The 20,738-nt window shown below is 40.6% G+C and overlaps 1 protein-coding gene across 6 annotated transcripts in view; it reads right to left on the bottom strand.

Moving 5' to 3' along the window:
• arhgap32b (Rho GTPase activating protein 32b) overlaps positions 1–20,738 on the bottom strand; it is a 120,768-nt gene that overhangs the window by 44,531 nt on the left and 55,499 nt on the right. For 4 of the 6 annotated variants that reach the window (XM_076751109.1, XM_076751110.1, XM_076751111.1 and 1 more), the window contains 2 exons: positions 20,484–20,578; positions 20,111–20,195 (listed from right to left, as the gene is read on the bottom strand). In XM_076751109.1, coding sequence (XP_076607224.1) covers positions 20,111–20,195; positions 20,484–20,578 — 180 coding nt within the window. Of the gene's footprint in view, positions 1–1,462; positions 1,483–5,548; positions 5,568–20,110; positions 20,196–20,483; positions 20,579–20,738 lie in introns of those variants that run through there. The other 2 variants (XM_076751115.1, XM_076751114.1) reach the window with 2 other exon arrangements.

Below are 20,738 nucleotides of genomic sequence, written 5' to 3'. Positions count from 1 at the left end.
ATCCAAATACAACTACTTGGGTACATATAACACCAGTTGTAGCCTTAAGCAAATAAAATAAAACATTTGATTGTACATAATGGGCGCATTGACACTCAGTCTTTATCCTGAAAGGTCCACATCACAATTCTCTCATGCCATTCTTGACTGTGTTCAAGCATCCAGGTGTTCTCTGGACAGTGGTGGCACTGACCACAGGTGAATAAAAGCAGCTGCATACAACGGTATTCTTGTCTACTTTCATCTTCAGCATTCCAGATGTCAAAAGCAGCTTTGTCCCCTGCTTTGAAAAGCAATCAAAAGTCCATACAAGAGCGCAAATTCGTCTTGTTTTTTGTTTTTATTTTTGAACCTGCACAAATGAGAGGGTATAAGAAGGAAGAGTAACAAGAACAAGAAGCTGGACAGAGAGATCGGATCTCAGTGTGGACAGTGGAGACACATTAAATGTAATCCAGTTAAAGCATATCTAGATATAATGTGGATATGAGACACATTTTAAGACAAGGTGAAAATGGGGTGCAAAAAATATGAGCTGTTAAATAGTCAAATAGTGTAGGAATTAACCTCGAAACAACTTTTAAGGAACTTCCAATTTTCCTAACATGGCCTTTACTTCAGGTGTCGAAGATAGTATTACTCAAAGAAAACCTCTCCAAGAACTACATTTTCCTTTCTGACACTCCTTTGAAGTCCATACAGACAATGCAAGGATGAAAGGCAGGTTGCAATCACAGTACAGACCTATACTACATGCAAACAAGGGGGGCAACACAAAATAAATGAGAAAAGAAAATCAAACATTCCAACACGGTCCACTGACAGGACGCTTTTGAAAACAGATAAATGTGTAAGATGATTATACTCAAGAGTTCCAAGTAGAACAGGGCTGAGCGCCCACATATTGATGACATATTAATGAAGAAACAGTTGTCTTTCAAAGGCCATATTATACATTTCTATATTTGAAAGACCTAGTCCCCAAGAACAGCAGCAACGGTTCATTAATTCAATAATTAATATTTGATATTGTTTGTTGACAGGATCCATGTGATTCAGGCATGAAGTTTCATCTTCATCCACCTACTTATCCATCTTCTTCAACTCTTTATCAGACTTTAATTAATAAAGTCCTTTTACATTTCACAAACTTAATGACCCTTAAACTGTGCCCATTGTCACAGATTCTGCTGTTTTTTGGTGTTGAGTTCCCGAACCTAAATTTTGGCACTGCTCAAGGAGGCAGTACCACATCCAAATTCCAAGTATTGTCAGGAGACACATCAAACACCACATTTAATAGCATGTCATGTGTATAGATAAGCAGTCTGGGGAAGCTTCTTCCAATATAGCAGCAATACCACGATTCAGAATATCAATCGTGTTTTGCTGCCTTCTTCATGTGAACTGTAGGTTGTGTGCACAGTTTTGGAGAGTACGCTACAAATGAAATTACATTTACCAGTAATGCTGGTCCTGTCGTCTCTCTTTGGTCTCCCCAGAGCACCCCTCCATGTAGCAGAACCTCCTGCAGCAGAGTTTTATCTGTTATGCTTGTAACACCACAAGACTGTATCAAGATATGATACAGCACATCACCTAGCCAGGTGGGGTGAGGTCTACGCACATAAGCACTTCAGGCTGGAGGGAGTCTCCATCAGAAACAGTGGTTACATTGTTCAAAGCCACTGAAACTTGGCCTAGCAGTACCTCCTATTCAAGGTTGGCTTTCTCAGTGTCTATCTCTGAACGTGTCTCTCTCTGGTTTTTAGGCTTGCATGTTTGGCACATCTCAGGCCATCTCTCTCTCACAACTGTACGATAGTGTTTTCCTTATCTGAAACTTTTTCTGCTTTCACAACAGCAAGCATTAAAACTGAGACTGAAAGCATTCATGTGCACTGAAGGTCCACTAAACAGATATTGTCCAAGCAATGTCATGGTGCCAGTGAGGGGAGAACAACACATGGAAGTGTTGTTCCCATTAAAGAGGGCTTGATTTAAAGACAGTTGTTAATGGAGGGGGGAGTGCTAAATAGAGCCTTCACAGCACAACAATGTCCTTTTCTGAGGCTGTCCCTCTTTTCAGATACACAAAGTAGTGGGACACCAAATGACCTGATTACTTCTTTGTTGTTCAGTATCAGCACTGAGCAACTCAGAAATGTTTTGCACTCCATGCACAAGCAAAAGCAATTCTCTTGACAGAGCTGCCAGCAAAAGTAATAAAAACAAACTCAAAGAAGTGAGTGCATCAAGGCTCACATTCAAGCAGAGTGCAACAAGCCTTTCTCCCATTCCACTACAAGGGTTTTAGGGTTTGGGCCTGTACTGAGGGGAAAAGGACAGCTGTCCAATGACCAGCTCTGACTGAGGAGACACACTGTTTTGACTGACTGGAATCACTGCTGTTGCAACCAGCTAAGACCTTATGTACAACCCCAATTCCAAAACAGTTGGATACTGAACCTTGCTTCATCCTTGAATAACTGAGCCTTTCGAGGATGCTCCTTTCATACCCAATCATGTTACTATCACCTGTTACCAATGAACCTGCTTACCTGTGGAATATTCCAAACAGGTGTTTTTGGAACACTCATTTTCCACTGAGTATATGTCAAAAAGGATTAGCAAATGATCACATTCTGTTTTATTTCTGGGTCATTGTTGTTTTAATATAGACTGTAACAAAAACTCAAAAGCTCTGCTGTAACAGCAATAAAGAACAGCATTACAAAAGCGTAACGTTCATTATCTGGAATATTTTTGTAATGATGGTTTATACCTCTTCAGGTTCTCTTCATTTTTAAATGTACTAAGGCCCACATTCTTGCACATAGGCTGCCGTTAAATTTTAACATGTATTTTAATATTGCTTGTTGTAAACTGATCTTTATCCATGCTACCCGTGTGGCTAGCATGTTGATCAGTCCACTACAGACTGAAATGTCTCAGCAACTATTACATGGATTGCCATGAAATTTGGTACAGACATTCATGGTTCGCAGAGAATGAATCCTACAGACTTTGGTGATCCTCTGACATTTATTCTAGCCTCACAAGCCGGTCAGTTTTTATATATCCTGAGAAATATCTCAACATCTACTCGAGGCAGTGGCACAACATGTTGTGAAATTTGGTATAGATATTCATGTTCCGTTCAGGATGAATTGTTGTAACTTTGGTGATTCTTTAACTTTTCATCTAGTGCTATCATCAGGTCATACCTTGAGTTTTCCAATACGTTGGTTTATTACAAAATATGTGCAAAACTAATAACATTTACATCAGCCTCAACTGTAATGTGTTTAGTGCTAATTAGCAAATATTACCATGCTATCATGGTAAACTAAGATGGTAAACATGGTGAACATTAAACATGTTAAATCTGGATGATGCATTGTTTTTGTGTCATGTTGGCATGCTAGCATTACTGTGCCTAAGTATAGTCTCACAGAGCTGCTAGTGTGGCTGTAGGCTCTTAGTCTTGTTTGACAAACAGAGAGCAGAGATTTTTTATGAATACTTCTCTTTCTAGAAAACCAATTTTCCACAGCATCTTATCAGGGATGCATCCTTCCTCTATATGGATCTATGTATGAAATATGAATGTGTGTTCTGAAGTCACTGATGTAAACTCAAATTATCTTTGCCAATTCTATCAAGTAAGGGCCACATAGACCACTCAGGTCATCTTAGAAGACTCTCAGCAGCTTTTATACAGTGAGTTTAATTTGCTTCCATCAGGACCTCCCTAGCGGTAGCACAGTTCAGACCTCAGTTATGACGTTGTACGTCACCCTATCTAGTTTTGTCTGAGTGAAAGTTATGTGAATGTTATTTCTCAACAATAAAAGAAGAAAAGATGTGAGATTATTTATTCCATGAGCTATTGGCTTTTTAAACAAAAGGAATTTGGCTGATTATTTGCTCTCCTGCTCGCTGTTTTCTCTAAATGGTTTTTGTGATAAGTGACATAGACAGCTGTCATATTGGAGTTAACCTGTATACTTTGTTGTATTTATTATTGTTTTTATTCATTGTTATACTTTTCTGTATTCATTATTACTGACTGAATTTGTGACTAAAGCAGCTTGTTGGCAGCATCATTTCATATATCAGTCATCACAGAGTGATGTTTCATCTGGACGCTCTGAGACCCGACACAACTTCCAGTGAGCAACAAAGATCTAAGGATTTGATTGGGCTAAAGAAATTAATTTCTTAGACAACACTCTTTTAGTGACTGTATAGTCTGTTCCCTCTGCAATTCCATGATACTCCTTCAACACAACCACCAGAGGGTGACATGATATTCTGCAGATAAATAAATTCCAGGCCAGGGCTTCACCTTAATAAACTACCTCAGCAGTCTACCCCTCCTAAAATGTACACGGCATGAACAGAGCTGCACTCTTTTGAGGGATATTGTATGAGGATACTTACTGTGAGAATAAAATATGTTTGGGAATGTGAAGATACAGACATACTCAAGTCCTAAACTTTCTGCTAACAGAACCTTTAGAATAAGGTTGATGAATAAGCAAAGCTAGCTAGGAAGCACACTGTAATTGGCTTCCAGCTGTATAACAGAACTCTCCAACAGACCTTTCTCAAACTATACTCAAGCTAGTACTTGAAAAAACATTATTTTAAGAGTGTTTGTTCTACACAACAATTTCACCATTCAGCAAGTGCTTCTGCTTTTAGCCTGTAGTTTAACCAAATTACAAGTTATGATGAGATCCAGTGCCAGATGCAGTGCACTCAGACTGAGCAGCTTGCTAGATAGGGTGACCATTCTAGTGCTGTTTTCTGCTATGCATGCAACACACCACACTATAATTTGATTTCAGTCCAACCTGCACTGCACTAGCACACATTGTCTCTGTAGTATGCTTAGCAGGAAAAGGGCTGCAATATTGCCAGACTGGGCCAAACTAGATTTTCTAACTAAAAGCACCAGAATAATCAAGTGAGATCAGATTGTCTTTCATAAAATATAACACCAAAATATTAAAGAATTAGCTATTGTGGATGTTCTGGGTTCAAATTCAAACTCTACATTATGGGAACAATGAAAAGATCAAAATGAAGGCACACAACAACCCTGAGACACATCACTGTGACAACTAAAAAAATCATTGGAATTACACAGTTAAAGCATTCTCCCTGTCCATAAGCTGTAAATTATTCTATAGCAAAAATACATCAGTGGCTAGTATGCACTTTCTTCTTGTTTCCATTGTATGAGCAACCTCAGTAAATATCCCAAAGCAAAAGAAATCCCAGCCATGGTGGTCATTCTCCAAACAGCAACAGCAAGTTAGAGACAGAGGTGAAGTTGCACTGTCCCTCAAACAAAGGTTTCTGCAGAGGAAAAAAAAAAAAAACTGAATTCAACAGCCCTATGATGGACACAAGCAATTCTGATGAGTCCTCCAGGCACACAAGGACAAGGGGGAGCACTGCTTTCAGAATTTTAGAGAAATGGCAGAAGGGAACCAAATGGCACAGTGAAAAAGACAGAAAGACACTTTATACTCACAGCAGTCTTATTTTTGCTCCTTCCTTGTCTTCGTTCCTACACTTCCCTTCCCTCCATTCTTAGAGTTTGCCCATCCTCAACACTCAAACACCTGTCTCCAGTCTCTATTTCTCCATGTGGCTTTTTCTCCTGTGAGAATGTACATTCCATTTCACAGAGTCTTGTTTTGCCGGTCCCGAACACAATTCCCCTGACGTAAATGTCAACCCTCCACTTTCTTTCGCATGCAGTATATGCTCTCCCAGTGGAGGATCCAGACACAGAGGGCAGGAGGCAACAATATTAGCAGCAGCAGTGGTGTTGGTGGAGGACGAGAGGAGGAGGTGATTTGGAGGATTCCGCAACAGGATAGCTTTCATCTCCTCCATTTTGCCCTCTCTGCCATCCAACCATTGTGATGCCCATCCTGATTTTCACATCTTCCTTCTCTACTTGGCTTCGTTCCTCTGATGACTGGCACCGAACAGGACTTGAATACAAGATTTGATCAGCAGCAGTTCATAATGACAGGGAGCAAAGAGATGAAGAAAAAAGCTATTTACTTTCAGTCTTCTGTGGACCTCACCGTCTGCTTTCTCTGTCCCTCCACCACATGCTATTCTCTCCCTTTTCCCTCCTTTCCACTGTCTGACATGCTGGTTCACCCCTCCCCCTTCTCTCCTCCTCTTCTCCCACTCTGGTTGGTACATTCCCAGGACAAAGAGCATGGATGGATGGAGGGAGACAGAGACAGAGAGAGAGAGAGCAAAAGAAGCAGAGAGGGAGAGGGCAGGAGGTAACAATGAAAGTGGAGGGGGTGCACTTGCAGTAGAGCAGTTTTCTTTCCATCCACATGTGCAGTCCTGTCTGTGCTGTCCTCTTGCACAGTGGCATTTTATTGGAAGTGCTCAACTGAAGAACTCAGCAGTTCTTGCAAGTTCAAAATTTAGTGAAAGCACATCTAGGTAGTATAACTCAAAGCACATTTAATTAAGTATATCAATAACTGATGCTTACTGATGCTTTCGAAGTGCAACAAATAATGAGAAGCTACTTCAAGTCTAGGCAACCAAACCCTGCATCTAAAATTTCATTCCACATTAAATAACCACAGAGTGTAGCTGGCAGTCTACCACACTTGCAAAGTAGAAATAGAGTCACCAAGAATACAACCTAAAAAATGAACCTCTACTCTCAGGTTGCAGCCAAATACCTCAAACAAAAAACGGGAAGAAAAGTGTACATTGCATCAGCTGCGATGACTTCATATGTGCCATCCACACATGAGATGGATTAGGAAGACCTATTGCTGGAGAGGAGAGCAGAAATCCAAGCAAACAGCCAGCCAGAGGAGCACATGTGGGAGCCAAGAGAGGCCACAAGGATACAGAACCGCATGGGACCTGCAGCACTCACAGAACGCCTCCCTGTGCTGCCTGAAAGACATGCAAAGTGTGTGTATGTGTGTGTGTGTGTGTGTGTGTGTTTCTCTGTGTAAAAGACAGAAAGTTCAAACATCCAAACAGTTCAATTGCAAGTCAGATTTAAACATTGCAAACTAATTTTCTGAGTTTTACTGCTGTGCAACTGATCAAAACTTCAAAAATGTCCCCCTCACATTAATAGCAGAAGTGTGCTAATGTGTCAATTTGGCAAGAGTCACCACTGAGCCAAAATTTTCCAAGCTTTCGTGAAAAAGAAGAATGCAGGGCATCAAATCATTGTCTACTACTCTCTGCTTCTGAATATCAAATGATAAAGATGACCCAGTTCATTCAGCTTCCTGCTCCGCTCTGCCGGTGACAGGTTGGACTGATTTATTACAAACCACACGTGGAAGGTCAGATGTCCAGGAAATGCAACCACAGCCAAAGTGTCTGACTTAAAGGCAAAAAGCAAAAACTTTCATCAAATTACAGTTTTGTACCAGGAAAGAGTCTAATATGAAATTGACAGAGAGAGTATATTCAGCCAAAAAAAAATTGTTTTCTTAGCCATTTTCTGATACTGCAGAATTAATTTTCCTCATTACTGTGAATGCCTCATCAGTCATAGATGTCCAATACACAGCTGTGACTGTAGATCATTCAGGTGTGCTCCAGTACTCAAGTCCCACGATGAAGTCCAATCCCAAATCTGAGGACCCCTGACATCCCTCAGGCATGAAAGACTGTGAATTACTTCCACTTCTCTAAGGACTACAATGTTTGCATTAGATTACATTAGACATGTCAGCTACTAGTAACCAATTAGCAGGTTACTCAACAAGCAGGGAATCCAGTGCCCAGGTGCATAAAACCACACAGGCTAAGGTTGCCCTTGAAGTTTCATCTATGGATGCGTATGAAAAAATGATTTGCAGTTGCTAAGTAATAAGTATTCCCTTTATGCGTTGCTAGATGGTCCTTAGTAACCCTCTTCCTTTTTGATTTTTAGGGGCCCATATCAGTCTCTTCACAGTAAAATAATTTATGGGACATAAGATAATGGCTGAATTCATAGTGATTGAAAAGAAAGGAGATCGCAAGACACGGAAAATCCACTGGGCACTATGACCATTGAGTATTAGAGAGTATAGATTTATTGAAACCCTGCAGTTTTTGTCAACTGCTGTTGCTATCGCCATTCTTGCTGTCAGAGTAATATTTTCATATTTATTCATTACTTCATATCCAGAATTCTGAGCGTTGGATTGTTACCCACTAAGAGGGAACATGAGCTGGGTTTGGACTGTGATTTTGTCAGTTACTTCTTGCCACATCTTCTGCTTGTGCGTATTTGTCATGGCTGGGTTAAATACGAAAGCAGTGGACTCACAGAGCAACTGACACTGCTGTCCCTCAAACCACAGTGCTGAGCTTGGCTAATAAAAACAATGACTGTACCAGCAGTACTGCCACGGCGACAGCTCATTTAATTTTTCAAATAATCCTTCATTTTCATACATGTACAGATAGATACTATGGAGGATTTCTCAGTCAATGATGCTGTATTTTTTCATATTTTAAATCATAATCTATCATCCTTTAATTAAAATAGCAACATTATCTCAAACACTCAAAAAGAGCCGCAGTGCTTCTTGGCCCACAGCATTCCTCAGTCTCCTCCTCCTTTTCTACAGCTGTGACCTCAGAGAGGTCAGGTTAAATCTGCTCTATACCGAAGACCTAGAGCTATGCTAACTTTTCAAATCAAATGCTAAGCACTGAACACTAAAAAGGTAGTTGACTGTGCAAATTCACCAGGGTTGGTGGATGAGACTTTTGTCTAACACAACAAAACAACAAATCTACAAAAAAAAGCTTTTGCTATTCCTGCAACTCTGCTCTATGGTTGCCATTATCACGAAACGCAACTATGACAGACTATAGCAGCAAAAGCACTCTGTTTAATGAACTGTGATATAAATCGTTGTTTGTTTCTTTATGATGGACAAACAGACCTATGTCCATTAGTCAGTCCAAAGAAGGTGAGGAGCCTGACTGATGTCGCTGTTGGTGATTTATCACACACAACAGGCACTACATAGGTTGAAGTCAGCAACTAATGCAAAAAGTACAGATGGAAGATGGAAACAGAAAATGGGAGAGTAATGTGTGATTAAAAATAATGGCTGGTGTCCCATGACACTATTTTCACGCTGTGTTATTTTTTGTCAGAATGCAGAACTAGAGGGGTTTCTAGTGCAGGACTGCCTGCGGGGCTTTGCTGCAGTACTTCAGAGCTAAAAGGAGGAAGTGTGAAGGAGCTACATCCAAAATCATTGCTAAAGCTATAAAAATGGATCGAGCAAGGGATTGAGGAGTGCAATGGGATTTAAACACAGAGACAGATCGCTACATGAGATCCTGACTTGGAGCAGGTTCACAAAAGAAATCCCATTATGAGAAAGATTTGTTCACACACACACACACACACACACACACACACACACACACACACACAAACGTACAAGGTGAAGGGCAGTGACCTAGCACAGAGTAACCCTCACATAAAAGGACACTGAGTGGGGCTTAAAATGGTTTTCCACCTTAGCACAGAGAGTATTTTGTCAATATGTGCATCCTACTAATTCAGGCCACTTTGCACACTGCTGTTACCTCATCTCACTGTTAGTCCCATAACAATCACACATCAATCATCTCGATAATGCAGAGAAAGGGTACTAGCCACAAACACATGCAATGTATAAGTCAATGAACTATATCCTCTCAAGACACCTCAACACTCTAGTTTTGAAGAATGACTGGAATGCACAGAACTCCAAAAACATCTTGATGTCAAGGGGATAACGCAATTTTATCTTTTCTATCTCAACTTCATTTTCAGGAGGCCAGAAAGGGGTAAGGCGTTCCAAACATGCTTTCAGTGCTCCTGGAGTGAAGTGGTTACTCCAGCAGCCAGCTCAGCAGTTAAAATGCTCCCACGTCCCAGGCACTTCCCTGCTGGTGGCCCCCCGAGGTCAGGTAGGAGAGGACAGGATGGTTTGTCAAGTGTGAAGGAGGAAAGGGAAATAAATCTGTCTAGCCAAGCTGTAAATGTCATAACAAGAGAGAGCATATGGAACAGAATTTGGGCCAGTAATGTTTCTTGCTGACTGGCTGGATGTCAGTTAATGGACAAATCACAAACAGTGAAGGAGAACATGACTGTCACTCTAGCAACACATATGTGTATCTGTATACAGTCCTGATGAAATAGATTGGCTTTTTTTTTTTTACTGCAAAATAATACTTTCATTCACAGCACAGCAAGAAGGTTCTCGGTTGGAACCTGGCAGCCGGACGGGTCTTTCTGTGTCAAGATGGCATGTTCTCCCCATGCCTGCATGGGTTTTCTCTGATGCTCTGTTTTCTTCCCTATCAAAGCCCTGTGATTGACTCTTGCCCAGTGTCAGCTGGCTCGCGTAGCTCCAGTGACTCAAGCACAAACAGGTATAGATAATGGATGGATATTTTCAGGGACTAATCTTTGGTTTTGTGAAATACTGGTGGCTTTTTACTTCAACTGTCCTCGAAAAACTATTCAAATCGAACAACCCTGAAAGAGACAACAGGTCAAATACTGGTTGAAACCTATATGCAACCCATGACAGGGGGCTTCACTTTGTTTTAAATGATAAAAACCAAAACTCTTGGTAAAAGGTGAAAGCTTTCAGTGAATCAATGTTTATAACAACTGCAGTAGCATGTGTGACATTTAACTTCAAAATACAACACTAAATGAATTAGACGCACTGACAAAATATGCAAACTTAATCATGACCAATTGATCTGGTTTTCTACACTGAATCACATCTGCAGCAGTCTAACAAAGTGGATGAACCACTTTGTAATGTGCATTCTGAGGACAATCACATTTTCAACCCATTTGCTGTCCTTCAACAACAACCATAAGAGAAACACAGAGAAGAGAGAGAGGTTGTGTGTAGAGTGTGTGTGTGTGTGTGTGTGTGTGTGTGTGTGTGTGTGTGTGTGTGTGTGTGCGTGCGTGTGTGCGCACATGCTCTGGCTGGTCTTTTGTTTCCTCTAACAAGGGCAGAATGGGTCTAACCGTTACATCATCCCCTGCTCATAAGGAGTGTAGAGTTCCTCTGAATGACCATGTGACAAAGGGTTTGACATCATACCTTTCAAGGCCATGGCTCTAACTTTGCTTTGTTCAGACTAACAATTGCACAGTCAAAACCATGTTGATCATGTTGATCTTGGGTTTCTTTTATCTATAGCAAACTCCTACAATAAGAATGCAGACTGTCATGAATATTTTCTGGATCTGGCTGCTAGTCGACCCTGTGCCTTTAAAGGACAGCCTGCCTGGGTGTGTGCTGCCCAGTGCTGTCTTCAGTATGGGGCTGCATTTGATGGATTGGGTCCCACTGGGGGAGGGAATTCATCTCTATGGATCTCTCTTGGTCCTTTGTGAGTGAAGGGGGTGAGTGGGCAGTAGGAGCATATTGTGTCATGATGCTCAGTGAGCAGGGCAGATGCAGACAGTGATGGAGTCACGGATGGAAAGATGGGTGGATAAGTAAAAATACATATAAAATGACGAGCAGATCCCCTCCCCCTCTAGACGAGGTCACGTCACAGTCTGAAGGTAGAAGCAGCTGAGACACATCAGCGGTACAGCAGCACACAGTGTGCTAGCCTAAACAATGGCTGAGAGGGGCATCAGTCTTTATCACACACATGATTGGACATATACATCCAGCCTAATAACTGCTCTCATTCTCCTGCACACTTAAATCACAACTGCTTGCACTGTTGTCAAGATGAGAGAGGGCACCTCGTTCATAGCTGTGAAACTCAGACTGATTGATTATGACTGGATTGAGAGATATACCAGCCTTCAGTTTTTGTCTCTCTCTCACACACACACACATGCATGAACGAACGCACGCACGCACACAATGTCTTAGGCCACTTACCACACTCCATGTCTAATGATTAATTAATTAATCTATATCTGAAAACATCCACATCTGCTACATTTGCATAATGCAGTTTGTTGTAGTAAACTCAAAAGTCTCAAAATTCATTGTGCGTGAGGAGAGAGAGCCTTTGTGTTGAAGGGACGTGTACAGTCTGTGGCTGTGACCTCAGCGCCAGTCCTGAAAACAAACAGCAGGAAAATGAAAGGTGGTGGATATGAGTTTGATACATTCAGAAAGTGACGCTGGTTGAGCACGAAACCTTTCAGTAACTTATGGGGGAAAAAGGTACGGTTGATCATTTTCATTATTGATTAATCTACTGGATGTATTCTCGATTAATTGATGAATTGTTAATGTACAAAATGTCAAAATGACTCAGGGTCAAAGATGTCTTCAAGTTGCTTATTTTGTCTGACCAACAGTTCAAAACCGAAAGATATTCCTTTTACAATGATGTGAAACAAAGAAAAGCGGCATCATAATGAAAGACCAGAAACTACTGACTGTTGAAAAATGATTAATTGATTATCACTATAGCTGCCTGATACTTATTTGTCAATTGACTCAATTAATCAACCAATCACTGCAGCTCTAATGAAAAGCACTGCAGTCTGAAAGGATATGTATTCAAAAATGGCTCTATGATTAATCAAAGAGGTGGAGGTAATGAGGCCAATATGTTTCGTCTTCAATACTCTGCTTTGAAAAATATCTTGTGTCTCAAAAGAGTTCAATCACCTGTTTAAAATTCTTAAAATTACATCTCATTTTCACCGTCATTAAAAAAATCTAGATCCTATGAATCTTAAAAGTTTAACTGCTGAACACAAGAGGTCTCCTTCACTTGAAAATCCCATTCTCAGCCTGAATCCACTGAAGACTTCAAGCTCCCACATCACACTTATGAACTGCATATTGGACCATGATTGGCTACTTGAGATGCCACAAAATGCCACTCGTACATACACGTGTTAAGTGAAGATGAAAATAGCTTTCTAGTGTCAAACTGCATAGAAGAACAAACATCACAGTCAAGGAACAACAACAAAACATATTTTTGAGTGGAGGCCCCCTTTAAAAATCTTTGAATATCTTCAAATGCCCTGAAACTGACAGCTTTTGGACAGCACTAGTCTGTGTGGTTTTGAAGTCTCCATTAATAGTAAAATGTATACGAGCTTGAACCTCAGAGTGTAACAAGGCAGGATAAAATGCTAGGTTGTAGATAAACCAGATGGAAGAGCAGGCCCAGTGGCACAGTAGTGTTGATGTCAGTAAAATTGTTTTCCTAGTGTCTGGATGCAGACTGTTTCATGTAGTGACTGGTCTGCAGGGCTGGAAGAGAACTGAGGGCAAGAGTTGAAGAGAGGGAAGATGAAGGCCATGCAAGAGAGACATCAAGGAGGGCAGAAGCCATGGACAAACTGTCAAACTGTCTGGGGATAACAGTAGATATACAGTGTGTACTAAAAAATACTGCAGTCAAAAGAAGAATAAATGAGGTTTCAAGAAAGTAGCCTCTTTATAGGACACACATGCTTGTTAAGGCAAACAGCCATCTCCTTTCAACAACAAACTATGCGGCTGCCCCTCAATACAAACAGCATGTGGACTGAGTAAACAAGTCCTTTTACTGTCAAAGTAGACATTGATGTGTCACATTGAATGTCATATTGTTTGATTTCTTGTTGCCAGACACAGTGGTTCCATCATATCATAAATGCCTGGCCTCCAGCAATTTTTACACAATACAAAGGATGATCAAGTAGACCAGAAAATAGACATATTAATAAAACATGCAGAATACAGCAGTTCTATGAGCCAAAGCACCTTGTCAATGTGCCAGGTCAGAGGAGACAGGCCAGAGGAATTCCAGCTACCACGGGTACGGCAAATAACAGCTCAGTACAATAGTGCTGCGCAGAAAGGTGTTAGTAAATACTACTCTCAGGATACAGGTCTGCAGTGGGCATATGATCACCAAAAATCTCAATAAAGAGTCAGAATTCAGTATAAACGGCAAGAGTCTGCTGATGCATCCAGCCTTATGTCAGTGTGCCCGCTGTGTAGCAGTATGGGGTGTTTTCTTGGTGCATGTCTGGGTGCTCACAGCATACTTATGATTTGTTGACGACTGGTTGTGTCCCTTTATCGTCAGTCTACCTTTTGCAAATGCATGCTTCTTTGAGATTTATGTGATTAGGCACAAAGCATTCACACTCTCAAGAAAGTTACGGAAACGCAACAGAGAATTCAGTTGACTGAAGTTGCCTCTACATTCTCCAGAGTTCCAATTAAAGAGCATCTCTGGGATGGGGAGGAGGAGAGAACATGTGGCATGACTGAAACACAGAAAGATCTACAGGAACTGGCGCTGTTAAGTCAGTGTGGATTTGGACACATCCATGAATGAGTCTAACCAGCCATGGCTCAAAGGAATTAAGGTGGTGGTTGATCAAGACCAATAAATCAACAATAACCTTTTAATAAAGTGGAAGCTTTCAATAGATACATATCTTTTTGATAGGTAGATCAAGTGATCAATATAAACAGATACATAGAAATATAGCTGAGAGAGAAGCAATGTGTCCGCAAAAGGACAGTCAAAAAGTGTTTCCTTGATATCAACGAATGTTTGTGAACTTTATGTGTTTGCAAACACACATAAAGTTGATGCCAGAGTGGTGCCCCTTTTTCTTCAACATTTGTCACAAAATATATTTAACCTAAAACAAAGAATGATGAGAGCTGATGCAGAAATGTAGAATTGTTTACTGTACCATCACCCCATCAACAGAAAGAAATGGTTTCTGAAGGTCTGTATGAGATTTCAGCAGCAGAATTTGAAACTTTAAAAGTAGCCCATCTCTCACAGGCATAAAACTGAGCTTTAAGTATTCTCACACTGTTCTGGCAGCCTGATTGGGCAATTGTGTGCGATGGTACAGCTTTATCATTACAGGCTTTCACTTTCAAGAGGCTCTCACCATAGTAGTGGAGGTGGAGAATGGAAAACGTTGGGCCCAACAGCTATTGCCATAATGTAACTTTCATGCAAGAGGCCTCAAATCCTCTTACTGATGATAAAGTTTACATGGAAGCACAAAGTAGCAAGAACCAAGAGGCTGAAAGGGTCTCTAATCTCAAAGCAAGTAACTCCATAAAGTTATATTCAAGCATTTTATTTTGGAATCACAGGTTGCAGTTGAAGTTGTTGGTTCCTAAAGTATCATTCTAGACTGCCTTCTGCTCTCACTGACATGTTAACAGAGTTCTGGGAAGGCTCTGTTTGATTCAGCATAACAAGACTAAAACTCCATACTCCATGCAGGAATAGGTAAAATGTCACCATTTTGTTAGCATGCCAACATTTACTAAGACTAATGGGAATGCCAATAGTTCTGCAGGTATTTGGTCCTAAAAAAACAGTGAAATGACAATATTAGCAGGAAAAGTCAGCAAATTGCCAAAGTGAGTCGGATTCATTCTCTGGGCACCATGAATATCTATTAACAACCTCACAGCAATCCATCCAATAGTTGTTGAGATATTTCAGTTTGGAGGGACACTGCTATCCCAACAGCCACACTAAAGTGGCTAAACATGCTATAGTAGCATGGAAGACAGATTCAGGTTAGTGTGAGTACTCATGGAATCAAGAGATTTCATTTGAACTGAAGAAGTTCCATTAGAAACCAGTAAAAGCTGAGAATCTGACCTGGCATTATGTGGCAAGATTAAGACCCCGTTTATACGAGGACGATAGCGAATGAAAACGACAAAATATTTTAATCGGAAGTGCCTTTCGTTTACACGGCGACGGCGCCGTCGAGGTCTGAAACCGCAAAAATCTGAAGACGCCTTCCAGAGTGCAGAGTTTTGAAGACGACTCAGGTTGCGTCTCCGTCTAAACGGCAAGAAGCACAAAACCACGTCGCGTCGCGTCACGTCGCATAGCAACTACACCTTACGTCACACTCAACGCGCCAAGCCGGTAAAACAACAACAAACAATATGTCTGACTACGTGGATCCCACCGATGTTCAAGCTGTGCTAGGAGCTGTAGTAAACATACAAGAGTCATTTCAACAATTGTATAGAATGTATACGGATACTATAGGACACTATACTATACTATGGACAACTTTGCGAATGCTCGCGGACATACTGCCGCTCTATCACAGTACCACCTAGCGGCCTGGCATGCATATCCAATCGAATTCGCCCACTTTTGCGTCTTCGTATAAACAAACAATTCCTGCTGAGAACGCTCGTCTAAACGCGGATAAAAAATTGAAGACGACACGCCACTTTTGCGTCTTCTGAGGTCTGAATCTGAATCTACTGAGACATACAGCCTCATTTTATGTAATACTGCCTCTTTATATTCCTCTTCGGTGATCCTGCATTTTACTGTGTACTCACACACCTACTGAAACACACAATACACATGGAAGTGTAGGTGATGCAAGTGGCTGTGCTGACTCATTCACACTGAGTACATGTAAGCCATTTAACATGTAATTTGTATACACTTCATCTCAAATCACCATAAAATAACATGTCTGGGAGCTGACCTGCTGTCAGATTTAGCAGTATTCTCTGCTGAGGTGAAAGGATCACAGTATGTTATTAGTCACAAACATAAAGCTACAGGTAAACCTACAAATGACCCAAGACTTGCGTTTAAGTAGAAACTGGAAGTGAAAGTGGAAAATATACATCCCGTTGCTTTCAGTGTGGCCAGTTACCTCTCTACATAACCACACATATAGATTTGACAGTTACACATGACACAAGCTTGATGATATCCAGACTGAGCTCCAGTCAAAGTAAGAGCAGAGGCAAGGTGTGACTGTCTGCTCTTCAGATTAGATTAACAGTAGTTGGTTGCACAACTAGGTGAAAACTTAAAAATATGGAAGGATACTGAATGAGCTAATAAACCAAACAACAATCTTAAAATCTAAGAAATTAACCTCTTTCTCACCAGCAACTGTGCAATACAAGACTAAGAAAAAAAAAAAAAACATCTGACAAAACAACTGGCAGGTTACCAGGCAAATTTTCTGTGAAATACCAGTATCTTCAGTAAAAAGTGCTCCACAAGTGCTGCTCTGAATGTTGGCACTCTCCTCTTTGGCCTTCTGTGACTATGAGATCCTAATGTTTCCACAACAAAACCTTGACTGACTCAAATTCTCCTTTGGCAATGTTTTTTATTATGGAAATGAAAGAATATGTCTTCCAGCAGAAGGCCTAAAGCCAGACGGAACCCAAGTCCAAGCTCTGCCTCAGTCCAGTACATTGTATGCAAAATCTGTAAGGCCTGATGCAGACTGTGGAGCTATTGGTGGATTTCTAACAGAAACATACTCCTAAACTTCATCAGATGACACAATTTTAATGACAACTGGTACAGATATAACAGATGACAGATGTCATTGCATATATCCATATATTTGCATCTTTAACTGTCTGAATATACTGGGAACATACAAAAATCCACAAAATTGGTATCATGTAGCATGGCAGACACAAGTCAAACAATCACCATGAAGGACATAAACATTTTATGCAAGGAAACACTCTCTGAATGTTTAACTAAGCAGCAATGTTTTTATTGATCAAAAATATTTAAGTATTTATTAGGGTTGAGCCGGACACAGAGCAGAAAACGGCTCGTGTCGCAACGTGTCGCAACGGTCACTGCCACTACTCTCCACTCTGGTCGTATTTTTTTTTTATTTTTATTTTTTTACCGTCTGCTTGCTCTTAGTTTGGCTGGTGATATAGTCAGTTGGAAAACTTTGCTTGTACTGTGCTTTTGAGAAGAATACAGTGAACAAGGCTGACATATTATTTCCCTGTTTGCCATCACTGGATGTTTGCATGAATCACCAAGTTCACACAGATAATTAAAAAATAAACAGTCTTACAGACCACTTACACACATACACACATATAGCTGAACACACAAAGTAGCCTATATTAATATTTTTATTGTATATCAATTTCAGACTTAAAATAATGTACCGATTTAAGCCCCACCCATTTCTGTTAGGCCCTGCCCACTCCAAGTACAGATGCAGATACAGATAGTGGTGTACTCGCTCATCCCTATGAGTCCTAAGTATTTATATCATGTGAGAATCATTTGGGCAGAATAAACAGAATACATTTATGTCCAATTCATTAAACAAGCAAACAAACAACAAAGAAGGCATGAGTCATACTTGGGTTGTTTTAACTGAAGAAGAAGCAGGAGCTATGCTGAATACTGAAACCAAAGAGCAGCAAACAACCAAGCAAAACAAAAGACAATGATATTTGAAAGCAATATGAAAACCACGAAGGGCAAGACAGTCATGCTGCTCTGTGCCAGTATGAGCAGTCAGCACACATAGTTGGGATAACAAATGGAGAACCAATCTAATAACTACAGACAGTTCACATTAGCTGAGCCTTTCCTTTATTCAGTGAATGAATAGATGAATTATGTGGTGTAACCTGAGTTACACCAACAAATAATCTGCAGGTGAAGGAGATGGAAGCCTTAGAACAAACTGTCTTGCCCTGCCCCCCAACAGCAATGTGGAATAAATTTAGCTGACTGCTGACCTCTCCTGGTTTCTTAACAAAATGACAATGTTGTCTGAGTGAGAACGACAGAGATCTGACTGTACATAAAATCTTCAGGCAAAAGCCAAAATCCAGCAGGAAAATTGTCCTTCAAACGCTCACATGCTTTTTCTAAAAGTAAAAATACCTTTCATATCTTGACTTTGAACGGTCATGACAAGTAAAAATGACCTGATCTTTTCATTCTCCACACTTGTTAGTCCTGTGCATCCTCTGCATGCATTTGGTGAAAGCTTAAGAACAACAGCTAATTTAACATGATTGAAGCATTCTGTCTTTACAACCCTTGTGCAAACAGAGCATCTTCAACAGCACTATGAATCCTAAAATCAGTTTTGTCACATTCTAAGAAGGCCTCCAGCTATTTCGCATTGCACTCAGAGAAATCCAAGACACTTGCAAGTGACATAGAGAAAAAAATATCAATGCAGATATCCTGACATTTAGTCCATAGTGTGGCCCAAGCACCAAAAACACATTTCCCATTTCCCTGCAGCATATTTCATCAGACCTTCCTAAACGCCCACTTCTTTCAACTCCCCCACCTTCAGGCTGTAATGCAGACGTTCTGTTCAAAAATTAACAACTCTAATGACACTATCCTGGTTATTTTTTCAAACTTTCAAGCGATACAGAAGACATTATACAACTGTTTTCACAGGCTGTGTGATATTCAAAATAAAATCAGTGGAGTGTTCCTTTAATTGGTCTAACCCTCACTGATTCTTATTGTTCACATTAAACTCTTAGGTATTTCTCAAAAATATCCCACAATTAATTACCATACCTGCCTTTATATACAGAGTGCAGACAAACGATAACATTAGAGCCTTGACAGAGTCTGTAAGGCATCTTTAAGGTAGACAAGCATCTTAGCTATGAAAATCCGACCACTTATGAAATCTTTAGCATTCAAGTTCCTAGCAGCAGGGGGAAATCTTAGAAGGCTACAGGAGCTACTTGCTTAATTGGAAGGTAGAGAAGCAGTGGTTAGATCTCAACCAATTCTACAAAAAGAAGAAAACACAACAAAAAAAAAACCCTCAGTCATCTGAGGTGTGTGAAGCTGGAGTGAATGAGGTCATGCTGGATTGGGTATTTGAGAATCAAAGATATCAAACAAATGCAAATCATGAACCAATTTCATGATATCAACAGTAAAAAGGATGAATTCTGCTTGATGCAAATTGGAGGAGACATGAGTCATCCATCCATCTTTATGAGCATCATCTTTCCATTTCTTACCCAAGACTAACTGGAGAGAACATAAGTCTTTGAAAAAATGGAGAAGTTCAAAGCTTCATCTACACCATGATTGACATCCACGGTGCTGTAATCTTATACAGACACTTCCACCAACATTTTAAAGCCACACTAGGGAAGTAAACTGACTGCTCTGAGGGTAATCTCTGCAGGCCCAGTTTGAAATGCTCATCATTTGGGACATATGAGATTTGACTATAAATCAATGTGGTAATGTAAGGAGAAAGCTTTATGGTCTTTACCTGAATTGTGCCAAAGTCCACGTTTTCATAGTGGAAGTGAGCGCACTCTGCTAGTTTTGGGAAGTGGCCCTTAGTGAAGCAAAGTCTGAAAACATAGCACACATACATTTTGGTTAGCACTTCATCCTCTGCTCATGATCACACCTCTGAGTGTGTGTGTCTCTAGTTTAAGGAGAGTGCAGAGGGAGTGAAAGGAGGAGGAAGACACATAAATAGACTCATGGAATGGAAGGAACCTGAGCAGGAAACAGAGGCGATAAACAGCCAGTTAGGAGCGATAAATAGAGATGAACAGAGAGAAGGAGAGATGTGAGAGACGTGGAGGAGACAGGCAGAGGCAGGTGTGTGTGCGTGTGTGTGCGTGTGTACTCACTTCTTGACATTCTTGACCTTCATGCTGGCCGTGCTGCTGCTGCAGGAGCGCATGAGGGGCTCTGTCCTCAGCTCAGGGATCTCTGCACTCCTTGCCTAAACACACCAAAACACACTAAACATCAGCGATCCAGCTGGTGCATACAAATACATTTCTGCCACTGTTCTACTGTTGGGTAATTTTCCATTTAGGTTTTGCAGCAACATTCAAATAGCCAGCAGACTTTTATCTTCAAACAAATTCAAGTCAGTTGGT

This window comes from Chaetodon auriga, chromosome 15 (genome assembly GCF_051107435.1).
Source record: "Chaetodon auriga isolate fChaAug3 chromosome 15, fChaAug3.hap1, whole genome shotgun sequence".
Lineage (NCBI taxonomy): Eukaryota > Metazoa > Chordata > Actinopteri > Chaetodontiformes > Chaetodontidae > Chaetodon > Chaetodon auriga.
This window is presented reverse-complemented; position numbering and strand designations above follow the sequence as displayed.